The following is a 27,497-nucleotide window of genomic DNA, read 5'->3' on the forward strand; positions in this document are numbered from 1 at the left end:
AAGAAAGTAATTAATAGAGATTTTTCAAACTCAAGAAGAAAACGAAGAAGAGGTATAAGAAGAAGCGAGAAATGAAATAAAGAAACAATCTGTTAGCATATGTGAAGATTCATCAATCCGATGATGTTGAGTATCGACATAGCAAGTGAGGAGCAGGTAATACCAGCAATTCACGTGACTGCGCCGCAGCTGAGTTCCCGTTCCTGGACTGGCAATGTCATTAATGCCACTTAGCTTCAGGCCCATCAGGGTCCAGATATAGCATCCATTCATTACAACGTATACTGGAGCATCAAGGCATTGACTCTGCGCAATAGCCGATCCAGGACCAGCCGCTCTCTCTCATCTCCCCAAGACGGCAATCATGGCGCCTGGAGAATCAGAACCCTTGCAGGCGCCCAGCGATTCTACGCCCAGCGATTCTGCGCCTGCGACTGCTGCAGCTCCTTCGCCTACTCTGCCTCCTCCTGAGAAGCGGTCGGCTATCAAACAACGATCCTATGTCGTCTTGTCATTCTGGCTAGTTGTGCTTCTGCTTGGTGTGCCGTTTTGGTGGAAAACAACAGCGATATATCGCGCTGATTTGCCCTTGGATAGCATGCTGAAATGGGCTGACGGCAAGGTATGGCTATCCGATGCTCCCAGGACGTTGCCTTGTCGAACCCCAGCTAACTTTACATGGTTAATAGGCCTGTCGACCGGTGTTTCCCCTCCAGATCTCAATACAGGCGGACTCCCTGCAAGATCAAGAAGCGCAGAATCTCATCCGACTGACCCAGCATGCGTTGGACGATCTGAACGACTTCTCCGGCCACCATCTGCGCCTGGAGCTTGCGCCGCGGAACGCGCCCATTCCGAGAGACGATTTCCAAACTGCCCTGACGATTCGACTCAAGCCGGGGACGAGTAGCTCCGCATCGCTTAACCAGGAGTCTGCCGTACTCGACATAACCTACCCTCCAAACCATGTTCCGTCTCTTACGTCGTCATCATCGCCCCTTGCGTCCTACATTACAAACGAGCTTCGCGCCACTTTTGCCGAGGAACAGTCCATCATATCTTACCTTCTCTCTACCTCGTCCATGTCCACAGGCGTGCGTCCTCAGGGTCTGAGCCCGGAGGCTGCAGAGACACTCTCGAAGAGAACGACTCGATCACTACGATACGCTCCCACCTACCATCTTACTTTCTCTCTCTTCACCGATAGAGGGTTGCCTAATACTTGGGATATTGAGGCTGCATTGGACGAGTATATCCGGCCGATGCTAGAAGTCTTGCGTCCAATACACAATTTCACCATCGACACACAAGTTCAGCTATACGCTGTCCCCGGCGTGCAATCCCAAGTGCTCAACAAAGAGCATCTGTCCTCGTTTATCAATGCCGCCGAGTGGCCGCTGTCGCCATCTATTGGTAAGGCGCCGACAGTCAACTTTGTCATATACATTGGAAATCAGACGATTGGATTGGACGCAGAGACAGAAACTTCGCAGTCATGGATGATTCCCCAATGGGGCACCGTGTACCTACTATCTCAGCCAGACACGGAGAGCCACGTATCTACTGCAACGCTCAAGCAACCAATGCTGACTTTTGGCGGACATCTTTTGTCGCTCTTGGGCACACCTCAGTCTGGATCCCTGCCATTGAGGCTTTCCACACTCGGTCGCATCCGATCTACCGACCTCTTGCTTCGTGCATCATCCACGCTAGGGTCGCTTGCACGACTATCACTCGCGCTGCCTTCCATTTCGATCCCCCGGAACGTCGCGGATGGCGTTTCGAAGACGATGCATCACTTGGAACTGGCTTGCGCAGATCTTGGCGGGCCCGAAGGACTAAAGCATGCAAGAATTGCGGAGGAAGAGGCAGAGAGGGCCTTTTTCGAGAAGAGCATGGTAGGACAGCTGTATTTCCCAGACGAGCACAAGATTGCCGTCTATCTTCCGCTGCTTGGGCCGATTTTTGTACCGTTGGTCATGGGACTTATTAATGAGACCAAGAGAATTATAAAGGAGTTGAAGCAGAAGGCATTGGATGCTAAGAATAAGAAGAAGCAGTAAGCAGAAATAAATGTTAGTTATAGAGATTATATAGCAAGAAATGTTCTAAAAAAAAATAGAAAGATACCCATGAAATTCTGCACAACTCTTCACATTACTCGTTATGCTTCGGATAGTTGTGATTCTTCACAGCATCAAATCACAAAAATCATGTGCCTCGACCATCCAATCGCCGCAAACGATCAACTGGGCAAGTGACGTCGCGCCCAAAGCTAAGGCGAAGCCAAGATTAGGAAGCTTAGGTGAATAACTGGACCCTCCCCATTTTCCGCAGCAAAGCTTCCATTCTGCGACAAACGACGACCCACCACGCGGATATCAGCATCACCAGCTTCGCCTCTCGTTGTCGCTAAAATGCGAAAAAGAAGAAGATGCTGCCCGAGCCCTCATTCACGCTGACCATCCCCAGCATCCACGATGGGGCCGCGCTGGACTGCCGAGTCTATCACCCAGACTCGTTCTACACAGAGGGCGCCGCGCCTTGGAAGCGCCACGCCGTTGTGTTTGCGCATCCTTATGCGCCGATGGGCGGGAGCTTTGATGATCCGTTGATGGGCATTGCGGCTGAGCAGCTGCGTCGTAAAGGATACTTGCTGGGGACATTCAACTTCAGGTACGCGTGGATGATAACACCAATTAAGAGTATGTGAGCGCTAATGAGATTCATGTATGCAGAGGTGCTGGTCGGTCTGCCGGGAGAACGTCATGGACGGCAAAGCCGGAATGCGGCGATTATACCAGCTTCGTCGGCTTCATGGCGCATTATCTGCATCGTCTGGATCCATTTGGTCACCGCATGGCAGAGCCGCCATCAGAAAAGACCGTGCCGCCCGTCTTGATGATGGCGGGCTACTCTTACGGAGCCATGATCACTACTCAACTGCCGCCCCTTGACCAGGTCCTTGAGCCTTTCAGCTCTCCGGACTGTGGATCTCATGCTGCCCAAATACGCCTGCGGGCTGAAAGCTGGGCTGAAAGGCAAACCCAAGCGGTGCAGGAGGCTCGCGCCGCCATGGCACGCGGACAACAGAAAGCCTCCCGCAAGACTTCTCCTACAAGCAGTTCCGAGAAATCATCTAGTCCGCCTGTAGCAGCAACACCGGCAAAGGGCAAGCTCTCACCAGTAAGCGGCTTCATCACGCCCCGGCCGGCCTATCTCCTCGTGTCTCCACTGCAAGGCCTCGTTACGCATCTCGCAACCATGTCGTTGGTCCCGTCGGTGTTTGCAAGGCAGAAGCCACGTCAGGAAGACGACGCGGAGGCTAAGCTGGTGCGGAATCCCACCCTGGCCGTCTTCGGAGACAATGACATCTTTGTGCCCGTTGGCAAGCTGCGTGCTTGGGTGGGACGGCTGAGCTCGCAGCCGGGGTCGCAGTTCCAGGGACACGAGATTGGATCGGCAGGGCACTTTTGGGCGGAGGAGGGAGTGCTGGATGCTATGCTGGACTTGATTTGTGATTTTGCGGGTAAGCTGTACGATGGCAATTAGATCAATAAATGGTGGTGAGACAACTTTTCTTTTGATGGATGGACAAGACGCAATAGCGGGCTCCTCTTTACAGCAGTATAAGCTTAGAATCGCTTTGTATTTGGCATCGAATACCATTATTTCATCTCATTTTCCCATTGATGCTATGCTTTTAAGTGGTATTTTATGAGTAGCCAATATGTTCTTTGCACGCGCCAAAATAAGTGCATATATGCAACTTCAAAACTCACACAATATTATGTATAGAAAGTAAACCATCTACAAGCTCGATAGCCTCAATATGTACTTTATTTCAGTAAGGAATTGAACAGAATTAAACTAAAAACAAAAGCCCATAACTCCGCTACCAATCAAAATCGTACAGTTTTCATTTAGCATCTGCTGATAAACCCACGCGAACGTTTTGCTCGTCATACGAGAGCTCACGCACCGCTTCACCCATCAGCTCTTCATCCATTTGCATGAATGAAACCCGACCCTTGACAAACCAGAAGCCAATGGCAGCGACGAGCATGACACCAAACACGGCAATGGCATAGTTCATGTCGGCTGGCGCAGGGTTAGGGTCGCCAGGGAAGAGGAAGAATACTGTTGTGATGACGCAGTAAATGACGGAGATGATGTTGAGCGGCATGCCAAATTTTCCTAGTTTGAACTCTCCCGGTGGCAGCTTGTCACGGCCAACCAGGAGCAACACAACGATGGGCATGCCGTATGAGACGGTCAGGGCAATAGTACTGACACTGAGAATGGCTTCCAGGACAGTGTTTGCAAAGAGGTATAGGATGCCAACAAGGCTGATGATGAATGCTTGGAGCCACAGAGCACGAACGGGAACCTTCCAGGTAGGGTCGACGTGGGAGAAGTATGCGGAGTAGGGAATACCGCCATCACGGGAGAAACTCCACGTAAGACGAGAAGCAGAGGTCAAGACACTGACTCCTTGGCCCATGCCATTGAAGATGAAGAGGGCAACCAAAACAGCAGCGCCGTTGAGTCCAACGGTTTCCTGCAAGAGTTCCACAAACGGGAGACCTGTAGGAGGGTCTAGAACGTTGTCCAAGTTCTGAATGGTGAAGAGGCACATGACCATGAAGATGAATCCAGAAATGGCGCCGCACAGGACGGACAAGTACATGGTCTTTGGTCCATTCTTGCGAGGCGCAGGAATCTCCTCAACCATGTGGATGACAGAGTCGAATGCCGTGAGGCCATAGGCGCCCTGGACAAGGCCGATGAACCAAGTAACGCCGTCAGGCCAACCGCTCTGGTTGATCCAAGTGGCAAACACAAACTTGGCCGACTGGTACTTGAGGTCGTGTTTGATTCCGACAGAGATGAGCAGCGCAAGGCCAATCACGAAGAACAAGCCGACATACCAGATGCCGACAAAGTTATTGAAGCCCGGTAGAAACTTTTCATTGCGGCATCCAACGTGGTTGATGGCCGTAAAAGTAATCGTGATGCCGACATAGACGAGGAACTGCACCCAGCCTTTACTCGCGCCATCCCAGTCCGGGTCAAACATGACCTTCATGCCCAGCAAGAACTCCGTCATGAACGCATTCTGCGACGCCGTCAACGTCCACCAACCAAACGTATTGATCCACGCACACATGTACGCGGCGAATCGCCCCAGCGGCGTCTGGCTCAGCTGCGAGATCCAGAACGCCTGCCCCAGCGCGGTGGGCATGCTGCTGCAGAGCTCGCCCATGGACAGGGCCACACAGAGGTTGAAGAGCGTTACGACGAGGAGGCCCCAGAGCACGGCGACGGGCCCGCCGTTGGTCAGGCCGCTGGAGAGGTCCTGGGCCTCGGTGGAGTAGGTGCCCAGGACGCAGAAGGCCAGGGCGAGCATGCTCCAGATGTCGAACTTGCGCGAGAGGGCCTGGCTGTGGCCGAGGGCGGCGAGGTCGACGGCGTCGCGGGTGGCTTGGTCGACGGAGTCGTCGAGGTCGTGGGGGTCGATGAACTTTGCCATGTTGGCGTCTTTCTTGGTGCTGCCGCCGCTGTTGCTGTTGCTCCTGTTGCTGGCCATGATGGATGAGATTGTCTTATCAATCTAGGTGAAAGCTGATGGAGATATTATAGAAAGAGAATATGAAGTGATGGATAGAGAGACTCTGTCACAACAGAATATCCCGTCGAGACAAGTATATCGTAGCTCGATGCTGCATTCCCAAAAAACACAGCGTATAAGTAGGTTGGTTGTCTCAGAATATCAAATTACCGCGTGACAATGTGAGACTCTCCGCCAGACTTATAACCAGGAAACAGAGGGCATTGTCCCAGTTATAATCAAAAGAGGAAGCGAAAAGGAAGAAGCAGCAAGAGAACCTTCTGCCGGGCAAGGGCGCGCGTGATACGTTTATGAGGTACTTGAATGTCTCTCTCTCTTCGGCCTTCTCCTCATCTTGGATCTTCAATCCCTACACGCTAAGGTTACACTCAACTCGCAACACACACACACACACACACACCACCCTGCAACTGTGCTTATCTCTCATCGTTCCTACAGCCCCGATCGCTCGCTCTAGGCGATAAGCAGCCTAGACAAGGGGCTCCATTTCGGTATCAATGGCAAAGGACTCAAGTTGCCACAGTGCGCTACGTACGTAACCCAGGGGAGCTGATAACGACGGGGAACTGATAGGACGGCGTCAAGGGCGGGCTTTGATAACAAACGAAGCGGAAGAGCTAAAGGACCTGCTTGAGATATGCTAAGGCCGGTGCTAGGCTAGGGGGACCCCGGACTTCCCCAGATTTCTCCAAGCCCAGTGCGGTTTTGTCGCGGCTCCGAGAGGCGTCAAGAGCGTGGATCGGCGCGGAACTCTCCCCTCCTTTGTTGTCGAAAAGGCTGTTTTAGTTGGTGGTGATACTGGTTTATGCCCATTATTAGTTAGAACATTCTAAGCCGCCCGCCGTATTTCGGTCAGTTTGTGCTTGTCGTATTTATACAATCTGTAAGAGAACAAAATCCGTGAAGGCTGTTCCAGGCCGATAATGCGGTACCCTGGTCCGACCGCCCGGAAGCCCCCGCTGAGAATCCACTGACCATGGTATATGACTTTTTACACGTATCTGCCTATCTATGGAGAAGAGCATTGACAGGTCTAATACGCCCTTCTAATATCTGTTATCCTTTCTGATTGAGATTCTGAAAATAGGTATTGGCTGGTGATTTCTCGGTAGGGCTAAGCTAACCTCAGCTAAACCCGTCTCGCCTCCTCTGTTATCTCATGTGCGCCCAAATTGGGAAACTCAGCGAGAGGGCTACTCACTAGTAAATCTAGATGATATGCATGCCCATGTGCTCCGTACAGACCGTTTAAATGACTAATGGTTTGGTGCTGGAGAAGGCTGTCATTGCCGGCTCCCGGCGTTTCAGTGAACTAGGGATCGAGTTTATGACTTCGCTTAACCTTTCAATACGATGCAAATGCCATAATAATATCTTGTTGTAGGTCCACAAATGACAGATTCACTGCTCCTTAGTATGCGGGGAAGCAAGTTCGTGGGAAATGTCGGATTCTTTTCGATCATAGCCCTTCATTCAATTGGCTTTCCCCGCCCATCGTCATAGTGGCGATGATCCACCATCGCAAAGCGCCGCGGCCAAGATAGTTTGGTGCGCGGCGTTGATTGGGGGGCGTCAAAGGCGATATCCGCTTGTACCGCCTTGGCGGGATCTAACGGTTTATATAGCGAAAGAAGGAAGTTGATGGCTGGAAGAGAGTTGATTGCTACCATTACCTTGGATTAAGTTTTCGATAATCAGGGCTTTTGCAATGAGTTAAATCACGCTAATAGTAGTTTTGGCAAGGTAATCTTACACATGTAAGTCTGCACATATCCATCATAATAAGGAGCACATTAATAGTTACTGCGTAGTAAATGTACACTGTCGGTCCAACGGAGGTTCAGAAATCTCGCTGATATTCTCTCAGTATTGCCTTGGGGCTACTTCCATCAAGTTGGAGGAAATACAAGTTTCTTCAGCTCAATCATCCCAGGAAAATCTCCCGCCGCGGTCCCTGCTGTGCCTTTGTCAACCCGTGTTTCAGTGTAGCCTACCCCGAAATTAATCAGCCAAGCATTATCCTCCTCACCAATCAAGATATTTTCTGCCTTTACCTCTTCTCAAACTATATCGCTTGCGTGTAGCGCTGATAAGGCATCTTTTGTCTGAACCATCCACCGTTCTCTAATTGCACGTGGAGGGTCATTGGGTTCTTCAGGGATGACAATATTGGACAATCGTCGAACACCGTCAATGTGTGTTAATAAAAGCCCCAGAATAGAGTTATTGTCAACCATCGCAATACCGTGCCTGTGACAAAGATTCACTTGAGAGTCTAAGCCAGCTGCGTGAATCTTTTTACATGTTTGAAGCTCTCGGGCTATTGGTACACTGCTACGGCAGCGCTTAAAGAAACATGCGATCTGGCCCTTCTCAGTCAAATCCTTCTTTGGTGGCTCAAAAAGTGCATCTTCAGGATTCTTATGGCTGATGATAATTCCAGTTGGGTTGTAAAAGCCCGGCCAGGATTCTAGGTCATCCAAAAATCGTCTTCAAAGACATTACATAATGGCCAATGGGATGACAGCTATTTATCGATTTTATCGAGTATAAACAAGAAGAATTCAGGATAGAGATATTCTTTCAGTGTGACTCGAATGTTTCCTACCGACTCTGCCGATGGATCAGGTGCGAGCCCAATGAGCAAGGGCCCAAATGGTGCCATAACCCAGTCATAAACGTCGATATCGTATGTTTCACCTATTACCTCTTCACCAGACTGTAGAACTTTGGAGTAAGACTTGTATCTTCTCTGTTGAGGCAGGCGAATTGACGAATCTCCAGGGCGAGATCTCAATGTAAAAAATCTTGCCATTTCTGCGGACCGTACAGGTTGCATCGTCGTTGCCTTCTAACAATTTGGTGATTTGATATTCCATCTTGTATAGTGGAAGAGCCGCCATAGCATTGGCAGAGTAGTAGCCAAGATCATTAAAAGAATTTCGTAGCCAGTACAACATAAAGTTTCACGATACACTCAACTCTAATGAATAGGCGAAAGCTGAAGTAGAATTGATGACAGCATCTTTTTTACGCAAATTCGATGATACAGGATTTAAGAAATTTGTAATAAGACCTTGAAGAAGAAGTTCAAAATCCGACACGCGGTTCTAATGTTCAGCGTTCCGTGGAAGCTTTACTTACCCAGTACACATATCCGGTGTAATATTGCTCTATACGTTGGTACAGAGTATAGGTTTGTAAATTTACACGACCATAAAGATGTGAACCCCACAGATACTTGCTCCCAAAATTTGTAAACACAGTGTCTTGTATCACGAGAACGATGTAGAAGTGAGTAATAAAGTCACAAGACGTGTGTGTTTCGCCATACGATATTGAACGAGTGTTTTCCTCCAGAGAATACCACAACCAAGCTCAAAGCAATAGGGTAAGTACCCACTCGTGGCTCTTCAGCGGAGCAAAGTATAGACCAAAGGGGAAAGAGATTCCATCGACGGCAAAGATACATCCAGGGATATGACAAAGTCCCAAAAAGCGCTCGATCTATTTCTCGCGTCGCGGCAAGCTATGCCTGGAATACTACCTTACTAAAAATGGAATCATGACGTGATTCCTCCAATGACTATAATTAACCACTACTCGAAGAAAAAAAAAAGCAGCTGTCAACATGGAAGAACCAACAGCAGGTTACGCGCTTTTGTAGCTGTTGGCCCAACACATAATCTAGCCTACAACCAACAACCCTAGACCAAAAGGGCGAGTTCTTCTCATCGCAACAAGACCTGAAACGTTTCCGTCGCCCTCATGACCCGCGATCCGCAAAGGCCAATTTCCGCGACCAATGTTTAGTTCCGTGGAGACTGCTCTATCTCAATTGCCTTTTTCCACTCCGTGGATCTGGCCTCTGCTGGCCTCGCCATGGCCGTGTTGACGAGGTACCGTAGCACCGCTTCCCAGGCGAGGAGGTACAACGAGATACCCGCCGCGGTCGGCCAATCAGACCAGCGCGGTAAGATCCTAGCGCGGCGCTTCTGGCAAGCCGTCCAAAGATAGAAGGCACTTAACCTGCATATGGTCTAGTACAGGTGGATCCATGCCTTGACGCGCGCTTGAAGCTGCAAATCAGCCAATGGCGCACCTCCCGCTAGTGGAGCCCCTTCCCGCGCTCTGCTACCAACGCTCTCCCCACCAGCTTCATCCAGTATCGCCAACCTCCAGACTTACACAGAAAAGAACCCGCCCACAGCTGGATCGCCAAGGGCAAGGCAGCGCGGCAAAAGCCCTGAAAAGACATGCATCTTGCCATGTGCAAACTGGGCCGCGCAGGGGGGGCTCCCGGGCGCTCAACTGCCATGCGCCGTCGCATGATCCGAGCGTTGGAGCGTGTCTTGCACCTCCATCGGCGTTTTGCGCGGCTGGCAGGCCATCCACGAGCGATCCCCAAAAAATATGCAATGCAATGATCCCGCTCATTTCCCTCTTCGCGCCCATCATCCGTGGACCTTAAGCTGTTTCTGGAAAGGCATGGCCCTTGATGTCATTGCCGGCCAGGCTCTGGGGCCATAAGCACAGCCGCGTTTCTGCAGTTCATCGCGAAGAGTGGAGCGTGGACATGCCCTTTTTTCTGCAAGGCAGCGAGTTCTCCATACCACGTTGACGGCTGTATGATCCACCTCGGATGGATGTAGAGAAGCTTGTGGAGTTTTGAGAAGAAGAACTTTTTTTTTTGTTAGTGTCGAGATATGTTATTGATGCTTGTCATGGTCCCCATCTTACTAGTATTAGCCGCCTTGCAAATTCAGGGCGAAGCGCTTCCTTACACTGGTCTCTTGCCTCCCCCCTATACCACACAACATCGAAATTTCCTTTCCCATCCAGGCTTATTCTATACTGCCCATGTAGAGAGCCCCAGCGTCTGAGTTACCCGCAAGAGTAGTAGTCCCATGGCAAGCCTTCCTAGACAAGATAGCCGCCTTTCCTAAAAAAGGCTCCCCTTAACCGCCCGTGGCTCGATCGTAGTGCCAGCCCGACCAATATCAGCGAGCCATTCTCGGCAGACTGAGCTTTTCAGATACACGCGCGCCGTTTCATGTACATGTCTAATTGGGCTTAGTCCGTCTTGTTTCATCCGGACAGCCGCCCAAGGCCATGATGGTCTCGTTTCTAGCCTCTTGACAGATGATGCATCGCAAAGCTTAAAGCAGGCCTATGTCCCCGGGCAGCCTGCTCTTCTCTTTTTGTTTTTCTCCAGAGTCACTTTTTGTTTTTGTGTGTTATTTTGTTCCTTTACTCAGTTTTTTGTTACTTTTCCGTTGCTTACTTGTTTCTTCATTCCTTCTTTTGCTGGTCATCAAACACTATTTTTGAGTTTCTCCCCCTGCAGACGACTCGCCGCTGTCCCCCCCCCCTCTTACAAGGACCAGACCCTCAAAGTAGACCGCATTGCAGGCCAATTCGGTGACCACGAGGACCTCCGCCAGTCGATCACTCTTAATACCTAATTGTTTCATTTTTCCTTGCCAACGAGCCGGTCTCGTATCACCTCATCCAAGCACCAATCTCTTTTCAACACTTCCATCATTTGCATATCATCCATCGACTCCATCTTCATCTATTTCCTCTCGAATCAAAACTGCTCAACAACTCCTTCGCAATGCCCAGACAGACCAAGAACTCCGGCGAGCAGGGCTATGGCGGCCTCCCCACTGGCCTACCACCATCCTCCATGTACCCTCAGCAACGCATGATGCCCGACTCCTACTATGTCGCTCCTCCTTCTTCAGCCATGCCGATTCCATCGCCGCTTCAGACGTCTCAACAGCAGCCATACGGACCATACTCTACAAGTGCTCCTTCGCCAACCCTCCCCATGGTGTCGTCTCAGCCATCCCAGCATCGGCCTAGCTCTGGAGCCTGGAGTCCACAAGACGACCAGCAGCTCCTCCAGGCCCGCATGCAAGGGCTCAACTGGAATCAGATCAAGGAGCAATACTTTCCATCGAAAACACCCAATGCCTGCCGCAAGCGTCATGAACGGTTGATGGAGAGGAGAGGATCCGACGACTGGGATGCTCGCAAGATGCAGATCCTGGCCAAGGAGTACATGAGCATGCGCAAGGAGATTTGGAGCGGTCTAGCAGCTCGAACTGGAGAGAAGTGGAACGTTGTTGAAGCCAAGGTAAGCCTAAAAGTCTTCCATCTGATGGTTTCCCCCTTCTATCTCTTTTGTATTGCATGCCTCCTACCAATGCTATATCCCATCAAAGCAGAGGACAACTATTCGTCATTATATCTATTCTATCTCTTTCTCCTTCGTTCCCATCATCAACTGTTACTGACACTGTACGTTCTTCTCTCTAGTGCATGTCCAACGGCCTCAAGAATCTCCAGAGCGCAGCTCGTGCCGCTTCGCGCCGTGACCGTCTCGAGACGGGAGCACTCACAGGGTATGACGACGATAGCGGCATTTCCGGCATCGGCCTGACTCCCGTTGATGAACTAGACGCTTCCTACAGTAGCCCCGCGACGAGCTCGTCCGGCACTCACTCCTACTCCAGCTCCGCCAGCTATCACCACCCGCAGCAGCATCTCCAGCCTCACCCCCAATCTCACCTCCACCCTCAGCACCACCAGACCTCCTACGGCATGGGAGCAACAGCGCCCTACTACGGTGGCCACGGCTACTCTTCAAGCGTCAGCTCTACTGCAAGCATGAGCCACGGATACGTGTCCCGCGGGGGCACCGGCACCAGCCAAGACAGCAGCCCCTATCTCGACAGCCAGCGCCTTTCTGCCGAGAGGGGCATGGAATCGCTTGCCCACCGTCCTCATGGAGGCAAATACTGAGATGCTCTTGCACACACTCTTTTATGATTACACTACCCCTTTCCCCCTATTTTGTGTTGTTACATCACCCCCCTTTCATTCGGTTTACTTGACTCTTCGCCGTCTCGGCACACACAAAATCCGCGTTTATCAATGCGTGTCACTACACATGAGCTACGGCTCCATTCCTTAATTGTCTTTGTACAGTTGTTTGCATTCATGGTATCTTAAAGGCGTTCACATGGTGTTGTTGACATTACTTGATCCCCGATATGCCCAGTTCAGGGACAAAACCAGAACTGAAGGAGAGAAAACAGTTGCTGGAAAATAGAAAAAGAAGAAGAAAAAAACACGCACAGGATATGCAGATTGTTTGATGGATCTTTCGATTGACCACTAATATTTAAGAGCATTTTTGGGTCAGATTGCAAAAGGGGAAATCATGGGATGAAAACAGCGTTTTTCATGATGTATAATAGTGACAGAAGGATCATTTGCATGGGAATTCGGCGGACCAGAATTATAAATGTTTTTTTTTTTTCTCTTTCCATGACTTTGCTCCTCACTTTTGATGATAAAGTACCCAATCTCGTCTATTTATTGTACAAACAGTGTTGCGTGATGCCTCTAATGTCTCTAATGTACACGTGCCACCCAGACACTATATCAAAACATATGCATTTTTCCCTTTTTTGCTTCCTTTTCCCGTCGTACAAAGAGATCATCAAACACTCCTACAATGAATGATAGTAAATCACCGTCTTGACTTTGTCGTCTCGCCATTCTTAACTGCAGCAGCAGCTGCCATGCCTGCCATTTCTTCAAGTTCCTCCTCTTCCCATTCTCCATCTTCATCCTCTCCAAAAACGGCTCTCCAGGCTCGACTCCACATATCCTTTTTGTGCAGCAAAGCAAGTATCATCACGCCAGGGAGATGCCACACGCTGGCCCAGAACAGACCCCGTGCGCTTCCTTTGTGACCCTCGTATTTCCAAAACCGGTATGCCTCACGGGCCTGCCAGAGGTTGAGGGGCGTGCTAGTCAAAGCAAAATACCAGTCCGTCACGCCAGCAGCACAAAGTCCGAAGCACAAGGGGAAGAAGACAAGGCTGTATCGCAATGCAACGCGCCCGTTTCGCGCCGGATTGGTCCACGCAAGCATGCGCAGGCCCGCAGCCTTGTATTCTTCGCGGACGCCCCAGCTCAAAGCCATGAAATGAGGGAACTGCCAAGCGAAAAGAAGGCCTCCGAGCAGCCATCCGCCAATGGATGATCCATCACTGGCCAGGAGCAGCTCCTTCCAGGACCCGTCCTTTGTGGCAGCTTCGCCAGCAGCGGCAGCCCAGCCCATCAGGGGTGGAATTCCACCAACAACAGCACCGACCCATGTGTTGAATGCAGTTACCGCCTTCAGCGGGGTATAGATGCCGGCGTAAATGACAATGTTTGAAAGACCCAAGAACGATACAGTGGGGTTGACGCCGTAATAAAGAGCGGTTACGCCGGCTGCGCCGCAAAGGGCGGCGAACAAAGCCGCTGCACGATTCGAAATGAGGCCTCGCACCAACGGTCGATTCCTTGTCCTTGTCATCTTGGCATCCGTGGATGGCTCGTACAGCATGTTGAGAGTATTTGCGGCCGCAGAACAAAGCGCAGTTCCAGTCGTCAAAAATAGAAGCGTCAGTGGGCTTAGACTCGGCGTCTCAGTCATTGTGGGCATCAGCATTTCGGGAACCGGATATAGCGCATAGGGTGCCATGGCCGACAGAACAACGAGGACGGTTAGGCGGGGCTTTGTGAGCGACAAGTATGCAGAAAATCTTCGGCGAAAGGAGTCCTTCGGCTGTGACGCCGCGGCGGATGTGAGGAGCGAGGAGGCATCAGGAGGCAGAGGAGCTTCGGACGACGAAGATTGAAGAAGAGCTTGTTTGCGGGCCTGTCGCTGGCGGTGGGGAGCGAGCTCTGAGATCGATTGAGGTGTTTGCGACGCAGGCTTTTGGGGTGGGGTTGGCGAAGTTGAGGTTGAGGTTGAGGTCGCTCTGGAATTGCGCCTCGATATTATAGATTCAAGACATCTTGATCTTTCGAAGAGCCTGTTTTGAAGGAAAAAAGAGCCACCCAGTGGTGTCGTAGAGCTTCGAGGAGCTTTCAAGCCCGGACTAGTAGAGAGCCATCGTCGTGCTGTCGATGTTCGAATACTGCACTTGGACAGCAATTGAAGCTCCGGCGCAAGAGCTATGACCAATGGTGACCGCATAATCGCCGAGTATCAGAGCGCATGGCGTCCCGCAGGCCTCAATCCATTCTCCGATACTCACAGCGGACTTTTGTCGTTTTGCAGCTCGGCAGCGTTGGCGATTTAGCGCAGATCTGCTGATAATCTGGAGTTTTCTCTGCATTCGGATATCGGGTTGGTACACGTGACTGGGCACGTGCAGCTCCGACGCAGTTGCCTTGAGGCAATTCGAAGAGAGCCAATCTGCAATCATCTGTTGCGAGACCATACAAACATCATATTGGAGAAAAGTTCTCTTTTTTACTAATATTTGTGATACATCTCTGTGTCTTTGAAGTCTCATATTTATTCCATTCATATTGCTGAAAGCAACGCTCATATTAAAGTGCGGTGAAATACTGCTGTCTACGGTAATAGCCTTACTCCTCGTTCAACTCAGCAATATCTCAACTAAGTATGATCAATGCTTGGAATTCCTAGTTTCCGAATAGTAACTCTGATACTTTTTATTCATTTCAGTCTCTTCTGGAAATTGTATTACAGCTTTTCACAAAATGCCGTCTCTACTAGATGCTCTCCGACAACGGAGCGCTGTCGACTGCGATACACTGGACAGCGAAGGTATATACAGCATTTGAACGTTGGTGATAAACCTGAACTATGGCTTATACAACTCTCAAGTGACCAAAAGTCTAGGACCTTTCGTTGATTGCACTTCAAACCAGGTAGTCAATGAAGCCCATGCCACTTATCCCGTAATTACATAACCACTAACCACTTACATGTATTCGCATGTACAAAGGCTATCGCATATTTCGAGCTTAACAAGCCTGCGGCGAATGATATTGGCCTATACCATGAGTCGCTGATAAGAGAAAGCATAGACCAGTCCATGGGCAACCTGGGTGAGATCCGAGGCCAAGTAGCTTTGAAGGAATTCGTCGTCGAAGTTATGGTGAGGAACACTCTACCCTACGGGCGTAAAGAATCTTATGCTAATAGTCTCAGATGGTCAAATTGCAACTGTTGATTGCTCCTCATGTTACAGGGTATCTACATGTGCAGACAAACCCGAAGCTGTCATACTCACAAACGGGTACTGTGAATAATGCCAAAAGTATGCACGAATCTTCCAGAAACATAGCGAAGGAAGATCAAAGCTCACATTCACTCAAAGGAATCATTGCCATATTTCAAGCACTGGCACCTAATTTCGACGCCAAACGTATCTGCATCAAGATACCCGCTACATGGGAAGGCCTAAGCGCATGTCGTGCGTTGGAAGCAGAAGGAATAGCCACTCTTGCGACAACTATGTTCTGTATGGAGCAAGCAGCACTTGCATCCGATGCAAATTGCACATATATTGCCCCATATATCAACGAGCTAAAGGTCCATTTTGAGACGGGGTATGTGTCTCAATGCTTCTCTTTGACCAAACTAACTCTTTGTAGGTACATTGATCCTCACAAGGCCTTTTCTTTCTGCCGTGAAGCACAGGCCTACTACGATGCTAACAATCAACGCACACGGGTCCTTGCTGCATCTCTAACGTCTGTTGAAGAAGTCTTGCAACTTGCAGGCGTTCACCATGTAACCATTTCACCCATTCTCTTGAGTGAGTTATCTCGCCTTGACGCTACGGCCGCGAATAATGATCTGGGAGACTACTTTGCTGTCACACACACCCCAGAGAATTTGGATCTAGCGAAATACTCCACTATCCTGGAAAATGAGAGCTCTTGGAGGCTTGCTTTCACCAGAAGCGGCTTTGGAACGAGCGAGGGCAAAATTATCCAAGCGATCAATTACTTTTCGGACTTTCAAGAAAAATTGGAAGAGCTTGCAGGGACTTACACAATCTGAAGAGTTGGTAGGCATCTGCTAGGATTCGCCGCTTCTGTAAATGGAGTTTTGCGGAGATGTGTGTAAGTCGCCTTGTTTTACTACAAAGGAAATGGCGGCAAAGGCCTTGATGTATATCTATCTTCGGAGATGTCAACGTCTTGAAAGTGGCCGAAAGATGATCTGAAGGTTCTCAAACGTCCGTGCGTCGGCCAAGTAAATAAAGAGGTTTTATGTGCGCATAGGAGTCTATTAGTGAAGCCGACAAAAATCGCCCAATGCGAGGCCGATGAAAGAATCAAAAGCATGAACGAAGACACATTATGAGTGATATCCATCTAAAACTTTAGTGTTTATTGAGTTTTTGTAGTGAAGCATACTAATTGTGAAGTTATCACAGTCAAACAGCATGTCTCTGAGGCTAAACAAAGACCCTTTGAGACGTTCGCAATTGCTTTGCGACGTCGGCGATTGTGCTCAAGGCCACAAGATCTATAGTTAGACAGGTGTTACTTTAAACTTGTTGTCTAAATAGAAATCAAATCACTTTGTTCGTCAATGTTTCCACGACTTGTAATCGTTTCTTATTAATATACTCTACTTGCTTTTTCATTTTCATGAGCGCGGTTTCTCCTACTTACACTAATACCTTTGCGCAGTCGTTGTTGACAGCAAACTGCGCAACTCTTCATTATCTATTGTCTTGATCTATTTCCGCCAATCATTCGTTACGATAAGCAAGCTGCGGTCTTTTCCTCGCGCTCCAATACGACATGGATACGGATACAGGCGACACTAGATGGACTTCGACTGTCACTGAGAGTGAAGCCCAGGAGCGGATCGATCTCGGCATTTCGCCTAGTGACGAGAAGTGGAATTCCACGTATCGGATGTTTGAAGATCTCTTTGCAGATGAAGATACGCCGATTGGTGAAATTTTGGCTTCGAAGTTCACACAGCATGAGATTTGTCTATTCATGCTATCTGCATCCAAAGTCTTGAAAGCTATACAAGACGATAACACAGCTCGATTCAACGCACTCTTGCAGACAAGACTTCAAGATGCTGCACCTGAAATAATCACAAAATTGACGATGTTGTATTTTGGACTTCCCATTGAGCCAATCGACTTCTCATTAACCGACATGACTTACAAAATGGAGATTCGAGAGCCAGATTCTCCGCAAAGTGTCGGTGATCGGCCTCTACAATTTTTAACAGCACACAAGCAACGTAATTGGGGAGACGAGAGTCTTATAGGTGAGTCGGATCTTTGTTTATTTGGTTCTTAATACGTTTCTCACTAACACTCGACTAGGAAAAGAAGATCAGTCACATCCTATACCCACCCAACTACCGCCAAAAATCTTATCGAATCTCTTCGCCGACTTTTTCAGCTATGCCCCGCTCCAGAAAGGCATCGTTGATCAACAGAGCGAGAACACGGTGATGCGCCTTAGAGGTGGTGGTATAGACGAGGATAGCGACTGGGAAATGCCTGGCGATGGCAACGACTGGGAAGGAGATGATGGCGATCTCAGCTACGCCGCAAGCAGCGATGAAGACGGCAGTGAAGACGTTGACGTGAAAGAAGGCAAAGCGAAAAAGAACCAGAGCCGTCAAGCAGGCAAAAGAAGTAACAAAGTTGGCAGCGATACAACAAGCGGCGATGAAGCAGGCGATGGTGAAGTAGACGATGGTGAAGTAGGCGATGGTGAAGCAAACGATGACAAAGCAAGCGACAATGGAATAGGTGACAATGAAGCAGGCAACTATGAGGCAGGTGGCGCTGAATGTGATGGGGATTCTGCATATATACTTCCAGAATCCAATTGGGACAACTTCATAACTCTCTATGGCTATCAGGGATCTGTGGCTTTCGTCCCAGGAGATCAAACAACATATGAGAACGCCATTAGAAGATTATTATCCCTTGGACCTCAGGACAGCACAACATTCCACATTTGTCATTTTGCCAAGAATTACAGCCTGATAGACATCATTGCCGACACTTTTCCTTTGAACACCAGCAGTGCATCTATGGAATACATCTCCAAACAGGACCTCTCATTGCAACCTTCATTCTTCATCAAGTTGGGAGATGAAGATGTGCCTGACCACTGGGAGCCTAGCGAGGCGCAATCAGCTTGCGAAGTCGCCAAAGTCACATGGAGGCATCATGCTGATATTGCTATGGAGCCAACTTCAGAGTCAACTGGTCCCATTTCAAGTTGTTACCTGGAGTTTCCGACGCCTGACTGTTTACTTACAACTCAAGGACACGTTAACAGCTGGAATTTTGATCACTACAGCGCTTATGTCAGAGCGGCCTTTGAGGTTGTACTGGGTCCTCTACTGGGCTCCTTTCATCACGCTCTTTTCCACATGGACCACCCCGGTATCGACTACAGTAGCCCCCCAGAATATGGGTTTCCAGCAATCAAGAGTTATGATATGAAGAAAATTTCTAGCTTCTTAGGTGAAGATACGTTGGAACTGAAATGCACTAGACTTGACGGAAACGAAATTGCCTTTTTCCTGCCGAGCTATTACAACAATGACTGTCGCCTGGGACGCATCTCGCGCAGCGAGGAGAACATCAGTGAGGCGCTCAAACTCATCTGGCAGATAATTTCGTGTGCTTTTGGTGAAGAAGCAAATCGTCTCCGATATATCCGCTTGCTGGACGGCTGTGAAACATTCGGGCCGGAGACCAACAGGAACCAAAAGTCTTATTTCATTCAACTGCATGATGACGGTTCTGGGAATTTTGAGACTCGCAATGCTTCTGTCTTATCCGAATTTTTTGCTGATGGAGGTAATTTTGCTCTTCTATATCCAGAGTGGGAGGGAGATATCACTGGTCTCTCTATTGCAAATCCCAATGGATTCGGCGAAGCCCCATCCTACGTTCAGATACCGCCGTTATCTTCAACAGTGGATGAGTTCAGGATCAGAGTGTTTGAGCTCATGCGACTTACAGGATATGAGACAAGCCAGACCGTAAGTGTGAGAAGCGGTAAATCTTTCATCAGCATTCAGCCCCTGCCAGAGGATGGGTATATATACAGCCAGGTTAATGCTCCATGTTTCTTTATCGACTTTAACACCACGGACGAAGAGTGGTTCAAAATTCGCGCCAGAATTTCCACCCCTAAAGCGACTGTCAGAATAATTGATTCTGAGAAATGGAATTGGAATTGGGGAGCTGGGAGTCAAAAGACCAGCGTCTGGGGCCCGCGATATGGACGCATGGCAGAGGCACATGCGGCCAAAAAGCAGCAAAAGAAGGTCAGCTGGGCAGAGGAGGCGGAACTAATCCCAGAAAGCGGTACTGCCGGACCATTTGAATCAGATCATACAAGAGCATCGTTAGAAGGCAATGAGCCTGTGGAAGTTAGTCGTTTAGACTGGGCTCAACTTCGATCTCATAAGACGAAAGCAGCAAGCGATGGTGAAAAGCGGCAAAAGGCATATGCAACACAGCCCAGCATCTTTGATCGCTACGGATTGGTCCCTTGGCCAGCAAACTCGGGTATTCAAATTCCAACAAACGCACCACCCTTTGAGCACATGCTCCGTACAGGACCCCGAATGCCTCTGGTGAGCAAAGCTATATTGACACCCACAGAGCAAGGTGAGCTCCAACGGGTCGCTTGGGACTTACGAAACCTCTGCTTGAAGCGGGCGGTAAGATGCCCATATGATGGCTGCAATTTCTCATACACACTGAATGATGAAAATGCCATGAAGAAGCACCTAAAGGCATGCCATACAGCACGAAAGTGTATGTGGTGTGATGATACGCTATACGAACACTGGGATGCGGCAAAGATTAATCGTCATATCAGAGAGAAGCATAAAGATGAGCTCATGCAAGCACTAGGAGTCAGTCAAGCAGCAATCCGGCTATTTGACCAAGAGGGAACCCTCTCCGTACCGCTTAGAAGAGTCAAAAAGCGCCTTCGACGTTCCGCCTTGGCTTTGGCGTCTGAGCATGTAGTTTACGAGACAAATAATTCTCCAGAGCCTCAAAACGACAACGCTTGGGGATTCTGTGATTGTTGTGGTCGTGAAAGAAACTACTACAGCAACACTGAACGAATATATCACCGCAGTCACTGTGAGCGAAGCACATTCAACGACGCAAACTGCAGATTCTGCACCCTCTGCGGCAAACCCGTCTGGTCAAGCGCAGCAGACGCCCACAAGAGCGGGAAACCAGACAGACAGTTGTCCCATTGCTCACATAATGTGGATGACACAAATGGCCTTCACTGTTCTGGCTGCGGATTCAACATGTCTCGTCTGCCACAGGCTGGACGCGACCAACATCAGAAAAGATGCAGAGGCTTTGGTGTAGTGTCTGGTCGATTTTGTCTCTATTGTGGCGAAGAGTTTAGAAATACCGAGACCCAGGTGGATTGGGATAGAAATAAGGCTCATATGGTTGCCTGTTATAGGGGGAACCCGAAGGCGATAGCCATGCTTGAAGACCCAGAAGAGGCAGCTTTCGACCAGCAACAGAATAATCTTCGGCTCCAGATAAGGGTAGCCGCCATTACCTCTGAAGAAGAGCAGGGACAAAATAAAAAAGACGGCAGTCTAGATGGTGATAAGGATGAACAGCCAAGTCGAACAGAGCCAGCAAAAGAGCCCAAGGCAACGCCACTTGATCAAGTGCTGGCAGATTCTCCAGCTGTTATTAGCACGGCTCTGCAAGACGCAGTTGAAGAGGCAACAACCAGTCAAGATGTTTCTCAACTTCCGATTCTTGGTCCAGACTCTGATCGTCATAGCCAGGAAACTCTCAGGACCATTCTTCGCCAAAGTATTTCTGATACCTCGCATGGAGAACCATCTCCTAGACCTTCTACAGAAGCCCCTGATAACACGCTGCAACAAAAGTCTTTGAGCGCAAGTCCAGTTCGACAGCCAAGCCCGGTTCCACCAGCAGAGGAAAACGAGAAAGAGCCCGATATCGAAATCAGACCTGAATCCCCTCTCTTTGTAAGTTCCATATCTTCAGAAGCCGGTTCAGACGCGGGATCGGTTTTTGGCGAAGACGAGCAGCGTTCTGCCGACATCGAGTCGGAAGACGAGCTCTTATCAGACCCTTCAAAGTCCAAACGTCGAAAACCAAGAGGAAGGAAGCGCACAAAAGAGAGCGATAGCAACTATCAGGCCGAGAGAGATGATGACGAAGAAGAGCTTTCATCAGATCCTTCAAAGTCAAAACACCGAAAGCCAAGAGGAAGGAAACGTACACGAGAGGACGATGACAACTATCACGCTGAGGGAGATGGCGATGATGATAGTGAGATCGACGAAGAAGAGCTTTCATCAGATCCTTCAAAGTCGAAACGCCGACAGCCAAGAGGAAGAAAACGCACAAGAGATGGAGATGGCAACTATCAAGCCGAGAGCGAAGATGACGACGACGACGATGACGATAGCGAGATCGATGAAGAGGGCCGACGTTCCAAGCCTCCTCGGCGTTTACCGTCACCGGATTGGAGCAAGATTCTGCCTGATGATCCCAATTTTGTACCATCAGAAGAGTATTATTGCTCAAAGTGTTTCCGTAAAGCCCCTAAGAAGCATAAACGGGACAGATCCCCTCTTGGAAGAGTGAAGGAAATTGAGGTATGAGAGAGCTTCCCCAAAATGACTTTCTACATCCTGCTAATTAACTAATCTCTCTTCTAGCTTCATCACGACCCTGGCCGATGCTGTGGCATCCGCCGTGGAATCGGCTCAATCGAACGCCTCCCCAACCGCAGCGGCTGGATCCCAGCAAACCTCATGCCCAAGCCCCTTGCCACTCTCCGTAGAAAGTTCCTACGCCGATATCCCGTCTACGCTCGCACAATCTATCCCCTCAACGCTACAAACGCCAACGGCACCTACTGGCGGTCAGATCCAAACAACGAAAGCAACGAGGCTTGGTGGAACATTCCCTGGCCGCCTTTCAGAGGGCGAGCTCCTTTGCCTAATGGCTGGGAAGCGCCCGATGTAGTCGATGTTCCTGCTACCGGGAGAACGCGCCAGCAGTTTCAGCTGAAGCCGGTGGCTGATCCGACGTATCGCCAGGGGGGTGATGTCCACTACTCAGATGATGAGGATGTGGATGATGTTGAGTCGGACAAGGATGACAATGGGAAGAGAAAGAGGAAGCGTAAAGCTGCTACGGCGAAGAAGAAGCAGAAGACCACTGCCATTGTTGAGCCTGCTAATGTTGAGCCTGCTAATGTTGGGCATGCCAACTTTGAGAAAGCAGCTGCGCCTCGGCCAGTGAAGAAGAAGGCCCTGGATCCGACATATCGCCAAGATAACGACGTCCAGTACTCAGATGATGAGAATGTGGATGATGTCGAGTCGGAAAAGGACACCAACGGAAAGAGAAAGAGAAAGCGTAAGGCTACTGCTGCTACGCCGGATCCAACATATCGCCAGGGGAACGATGTTCGATACTCTGACGAAGATGAGGATGATGTAGAGTCGGACAAGGACACTAATGGGAAGAGGAAGAGAAAGGGTAAAGCCATTACTGCGAAGAAAAAGCAGAAAACCACTGTCAATCTTGAGACAGCAGCTGTGCTTCAACCAGTGAAGAAGAGAGCGCCGAAGAAAGCGAAGTCGCAAGCAGCTTTATTGGATACAGAAGCACAGCAAGTGCAAGAAGGGGAAGTTGTCACTCGGCGATCGACGAGGAAGCGGCAAAAGACTGCGAAGGAGTAGTGTTTTGGTTAGTGGATTTTGGATTTAGGTTGAATAGATTTGTATTGTGTCTTCGATTTGTTCGTTGTATTACTTGAGATGGAAACGGTGCATGTTTATTAGATTACAGTACAGTTTTGGTTTAATTGGTTTATCACAAACATTTCTTCATGCAGCTACTTTGATCATTATTCGATTCATAGAAAAATACGTATCTTGCGTCTCTTGTTGCTACTTTCATCATGCATATATGCGCCCTTTGCGCCCTAACTTTTTATATCCCTCTTGCTGATGATCCACAATCCATAGAACAATGGCCCATATACACCAGTCTGAAACTCTGGGATGAATGTACCGCTCCAAATGCCACAATGCTAAAAAGTGCAAAGATTTTATAAGCTTCCAATGGCTTTGAGCAAAACGTCTACTCCCTCCGCACCGACGTCGCCCTTGTTCCCAAGCAAGGAACCGATATCGCTGAGAATGCCCAAGGGAATGTAGCATCCTGTCTTGGCCTTGTCCAAGCTGTCTTTCAGTCGGCTGGTATGTTCCCATTCTTTGGCTGCCACTTCGGCTCTCTTAATGACGCGGTCTGAGATGCCGCACATGGCAGCACAATGCATACCGAAACTGCCCTCTGCAACACCGTCCTCGAGCTTATACAGAAACGTGATTCTACGCTCTTCGTCATCAACATGAATTTGCATGCGACGAGCACGAATCTCTGGGTGATTCTCAAATTCAGTAGCAAGAGAGTGGTAATGTGTTGCAAAGAAACCAATGCAGCCGATATGAGTCGCCACATGATGCAGCACAGCTTGCGCTACGGCTACACCATCGTATGAGCTCGTTCCTCGGCCAAGCTCATCAAGAATAACGAGAGAGCGAGGCGTGGCCTCTGAGAGGATCTTTTTGGTTTCGGAGAGCTCCACGAAGAAGGTGGATTGCGCGGCAAAAATGTTATCGTTGGCTCCCAGGCGAGACATGATTCGATCAACAGGAGTGAGACGAGCCGACTTGGCCGGGACAAAACAGCCAACTTGAGCCATGATGACGGCAATGCAAGACTGTGAAAATGTCAGAATTTGTATTCACAGGAAAGAATTTGGGTTAGAGTTAATGGAGAAAACTTACCATTCTGAGAACCGTAGACTTACCAGCCGCGTTGGCACCAGTAAGAAGATTAATCTTAGCCTGGTCACCGCCGAGCTTGATGTCATTTGGGATAAAGTCGTCCACGGTGTTAATCATGCAAGGATGTCTCAATTCCTCAAAATCCATCACGCTGCGTTCTTCCTCGACGAATTGAGGTCTGCAGCTTGGTTCTCCGAGTGAGGACGACGCCTTGGCAAGACTGACAAGACAGTCCAGCTGGGCGACAATTTGAATTGACTTGAGCCAAGTCTCGTAGTCAGCATCAAATTTCCGGCAGAAGCGTGACGCAATTTCTCGAATCAGCTGAGAGTGGGTTTCCTCGGCTTCTTGCAGCTCTCGAACCAACGCAGTGAGTTGAGGAAAATACCATCGCTTGACATCCTTTGTTGCAGACATTTGACGCCAGCTGGAGGGGATCTTGGCAGCTTTCGGGGCTTCTATCTGATAGATTTCTTTTCCAACATCTGTATATTTGAGAGTTTTGCACTTGAGCTCCCCCTTTTTCTCCATTAATAGATCATTCAGCTGGTCTTTGATCTCCTGGATTCGAGCCACACTTGCATCAAAATCTTCATCAATACCGCTCTCTGGAATCATCAACTTCTCTTCCTTAACCCTCTGCCGGTTGAAAGCCGTGCTCCAGTAAGCCAGCGGCTCTTCCAAGTTAGGCATGGACGAAATGAGTCTGTCGATCAAGCCATTTCCACCTTTGAAGGCAGCAGCAAGAGTCATCGTATACTCAATTTGCTCAAAACCTTCAAGAACACGCACAAAATCTTCTGGCTTGCAGGCACCAGCATGGATGCGTGAAATCAGACGCTCAAGGTCAGGCATCTTGACCAGCTGCGAAGCAAACTGCTCGCGGACGGTAGGATCATCATTCAGCATCTCAACAGCATCTAAGCGCTCATTGATACGATCGATGTTACACAGTGGGTGGGCAACCCACTGGCGAAATAGACGCTTGCCGAACGGAGTTATGCACTTATTGAGCAGACCAAACAGCGTGCCATCAGTATTGCCATTAACAGTGTTGGAGAACAGTTCAAGGTTTGTCAACGTTTGGCCATCCAAAACAAGAGTGCTGTTTTTCTGGATAGGCTTGTAAACCTCGAAGCTTCCTTGTGATAACAAGGGCCCTTCTAGTTTGAGGAATCGGAGATACGAAGTCAGGCCGCCAACAGCAGACATGACAAGATCATCATCCTTGAGTTCCTGGAGCGCTTCCGGCCACACTTCTTCCTGGTCTTCTCCTTTGACAAAGTATTTGGCAAAGGATAGTTCTTTTCGAGAAGTGTCTGCATCCCAAAACTCTGTTCCTGGTTTTAGATTTGTCCATATAGTGGTAGGGGAAGTGTTGTTTTTGAGGATGCGCAGAGTTTTAGTTGCTAGTCCCGACTTTTCCAACAAAAGTTCTCGGGGGCCAATTTGAGCAATGAGAGTCTCGAATTTAGTCCGATCGACATCATCGACGAACCCAGATAGGAAAAATCGACCAGTTGCGGTATCCGTGAAGGCAATACCGAATGCAGGCAAATCGTCCACGAGTGATTCTTTAATAGAGACACAGTACGCAGCCATGTCGTCTTGAAGCATGCTGCCATCAACCAAGGTGCCGGCAGTTAAAACACAGCCTAGCTTTCGAGAAATGACTTTATCCGCTTTTTTACTCTTGTCTTCTCGCTCTCTCATCTCCTTGCCGAGGTTGGTCTCCATCTGCTCGACACGGGCAACTTTGTACTGTTTGGCGATGAATTGGTTGATCCAGTGGTCCAAAGAGCCCTCTGGGACACCAACCATGCGCATGTTGACTCTATCGGTCATCTTGAAGTCGAACTCTTGGTGACCAATGGTTGCATCTTTTTCATAAAGCTCATAAAACTTGCCCTTTTTGAAGAAGACAATAGTGTCCCAGAGATTTTGCTTAATCTCCCAGTACTGTTTTTCAAATGGCGAAAACTTATTCCACGCACCTGGAGGGATGAAGAGAGTTCGCGGATCATAGTCAGGGTCATCAGGCAAGCGCTTATCTTTGTCTCTGATGGTCGCCAGCCATGGATAACGCTCGCCGGGCTCCTTCATATATGCCTTTTCCTTCATCTTGGGGTCCTTTGTGCTGACACGGTCAATTGGCCGTACGACAGGCTGCTTTTCGGTAGAGTCTGGGTCATAAGACCACTGCTTGGCTGTAGACTCAGTAGGCATATCTTCATCTTCTATGTCTATATCACCAAGAGCCGCAAGGTAGTCTTCCGTGTCCTCCTGGACAGGAGACGAGACATTTGTGCGTTTGCGTGCTGGTTGAGGTTTTGAGGGGCGCTTTCTTTTCTTCGGCCGAGAAGTCTCTCCGTCTGAATCGTCGGATACAACAAAGTCGTCGATGTCATCTATAGACGTTGTCAGACTCGTGCTTTTATAGGTCGTTATGTAGTGTGTGAATACTAACCTTCATCCTCTTGCTCGGCGGTATCGCTTCCACCGTAGTCGTCTTCATCATTGACAACGTTGCGTGTGACTCTACCACGCCTCCGAGTTTGTGAAGCCGCTCCATAGGCAAAAGGCTCATCATCTTCATCTGAGGACTCGGCGTAATTGACAGCCTTTTTTCCCTAAAAAGCGTCAGTCAGCTTGCAGAGACCCAAATATTGGAGAGAAGGCAATACAAACCTTTCGAATTGGGCTGCTGGGGGCCACCGAACTCTCCGGCGCTTCGGCAAACTTGACCTTGGAGCGCTTGACAGTCGATTCCATATTCTCTTGTGAGCTGGTGGGCTCCGGGGCATCGCTAGAAGGCACTGGAGTGGAGAGCTCGGCAAAGAATTTCGTCTTTGGCAGCGAGTTGGCTTTGGTCTCTTGCAGAGGGGAGGAGTATAGGATGTCGGACGAGACCTTTTCGCGAGTTGCGGGCGAGCTCGAAACGGGCGAAGACTTCTGGAAGAACGACATTATCGATTTCTGTTTGGTCGCAGAGGAGGCTGCGGCAGCTGGCCGGGTGGCCTTTGCTGGCGTGCGAGCAGCGCTCGCTGCCTTGTCACCTGGCATTGCGGCTCGAGCACAGATGGCAGCTCACGACGGCGTAGAGACAGGAAGCAATTGGAGACTCCGGTGAATGGCGGATGG

General features: G+C 49.3%; 7 protein-coding genes across 7 annotated transcripts; 4 read left to right on the forward strand and 3 right to left on the reverse strand.

Moving 5' to 3' along the window:
• Window positions 1-364: 364 nt before the first annotated feature.
• Window positions 365-3,552, forward strand: TGAM01_v200309 (phosphatidylinositol-glycan biosynthesis class S protein; the record flags this gene model as incomplete). Its single annotated transcript, XM_018803208.1, has 4 exons — window positions 365-622; window positions 690-2,059; window positions 2,473-2,676; window positions 2,739-3,552. 4 exons carry the CDS (start codon window positions 365-367, stop codon window positions 3,550-3,552), a joined length of 2,646 nt encoding a protein of 881 aa, XP_018663614.1.
• A 367-nt stretch (window positions 3,553-3,919) lies between these two features.
• On the reverse strand, window positions 3,920-5,590 carry TGAM01_v200310 (hypothetical protein; the record flags this gene model as incomplete). The annotated part of the gene is made up of 1 exon (XM_018803207.1): window positions 3,920-5,590. The coding sequence occupies one exon, from the start codon at window positions 5,588-5,590 to the stop codon at window positions 3,920-3,922; it is 1,671 nt and encodes a 556-aa protein (XP_018663613.1).
• A 5,659-nt stretch (window positions 5,591-11,249) lies between these two features.
• TGAM01_v200311 (hypothetical protein) lies at window positions 11,250-12,442 on the forward strand (the record flags this gene model as incomplete). Its single annotated transcript, XM_018803206.1, has 2 exons — window positions 11,250-11,774; window positions 11,957-12,442. The coding sequence occupies 2 exons, from the start codon at window positions 11,250-11,252 to the stop codon at window positions 12,440-12,442; spliced, it is 1,011 nt and encodes a 336-aa protein (XP_018663612.1).
• A 733-nt stretch (window positions 12,443-13,175) lies between these two features.
• TGAM01_v200312 (protoheme IX farnesyltransferase, mitochondrial) lies at window positions 13,176-14,678 on the reverse strand (the record flags this gene model as incomplete). The annotated part of the gene is made up of 1 exon (XM_018803205.1): window positions 13,176-14,678. One exon carries the CDS (start codon window positions 14,676-14,678, stop codon window positions 13,176-13,178), a length of 1,503 nt encoding a protein of 500 aa, XP_018663611.1.
• A 533-nt stretch (window positions 14,679-15,211) lies between these two features.
• Window positions 15,212-16,523, forward strand: TGAM01_v200313 (hypothetical protein; the record flags this gene model as incomplete). The annotated part of the gene is made up of 6 exons (XM_024548533.1): window positions 15,212-15,278; window positions 15,339-15,382; window positions 15,460-15,612; window positions 15,666-15,774; window positions 15,835-16,066; window positions 16,112-16,523. The coding sequence occupies 6 exons, from the start codon at window positions 15,212-15,214 to the stop codon at window positions 16,521-16,523; spliced, it is 1,017 nt and encodes a 338-aa protein (XP_024406748.1).
• Window positions 16,524-17,275: 752 nt separating this feature from the next.
• Window positions 17,276-23,243, forward strand: TGAM01_v200314 (hypothetical protein; the record flags this gene model as incomplete). The annotated part of the gene is made up of 6 exons (XM_024548534.1): window positions 17,276-17,762; window positions 17,821-18,086; window positions 18,369-21,333; window positions 21,382-21,859; window positions 22,118-22,148; window positions 22,212-23,243. 6 exons carry the CDS (start codon window positions 17,276-17,278, stop codon window positions 23,241-23,243), a joined length of 5,259 nt encoding a protein of 1,752 aa, XP_024406749.1.
• Window positions 23,244-23,614: 371 nt separating this feature from the next.
• TGAM01_v200315 (DNA mismatch repair protein MSH6) lies at window positions 23,615-27,419 on the reverse strand (the record flags this gene model as incomplete). The annotated part of the gene is made up of 4 exons (XM_018803202.1): window positions 23,615-24,289; window positions 24,357-26,764; window positions 26,824-26,986; window positions 27,045-27,419. The coding sequence occupies 4 exons, from the start codon at window positions 27,417-27,419 to the stop codon at window positions 23,615-23,617; spliced, it is 3,621 nt and encodes a 1,206-aa protein (XP_018663608.1).
• Window positions 27,420-27,497: the final 78 nt, after the last annotated feature.

The sequence above is a fragment of the Trichoderma gamsii genome (genome assembly GCF_001481775.2).
Source record: "Trichoderma gamsii strain T6085 chromosome Unknown Scaffold_1.2, whole genome shotgun sequence".
NCBI classification, from domain to species: Eukaryota; Fungi; Ascomycota; class Sordariomycetes; order Hypocreales; family Hypocreaceae; genus Trichoderma; species Trichoderma gamsii.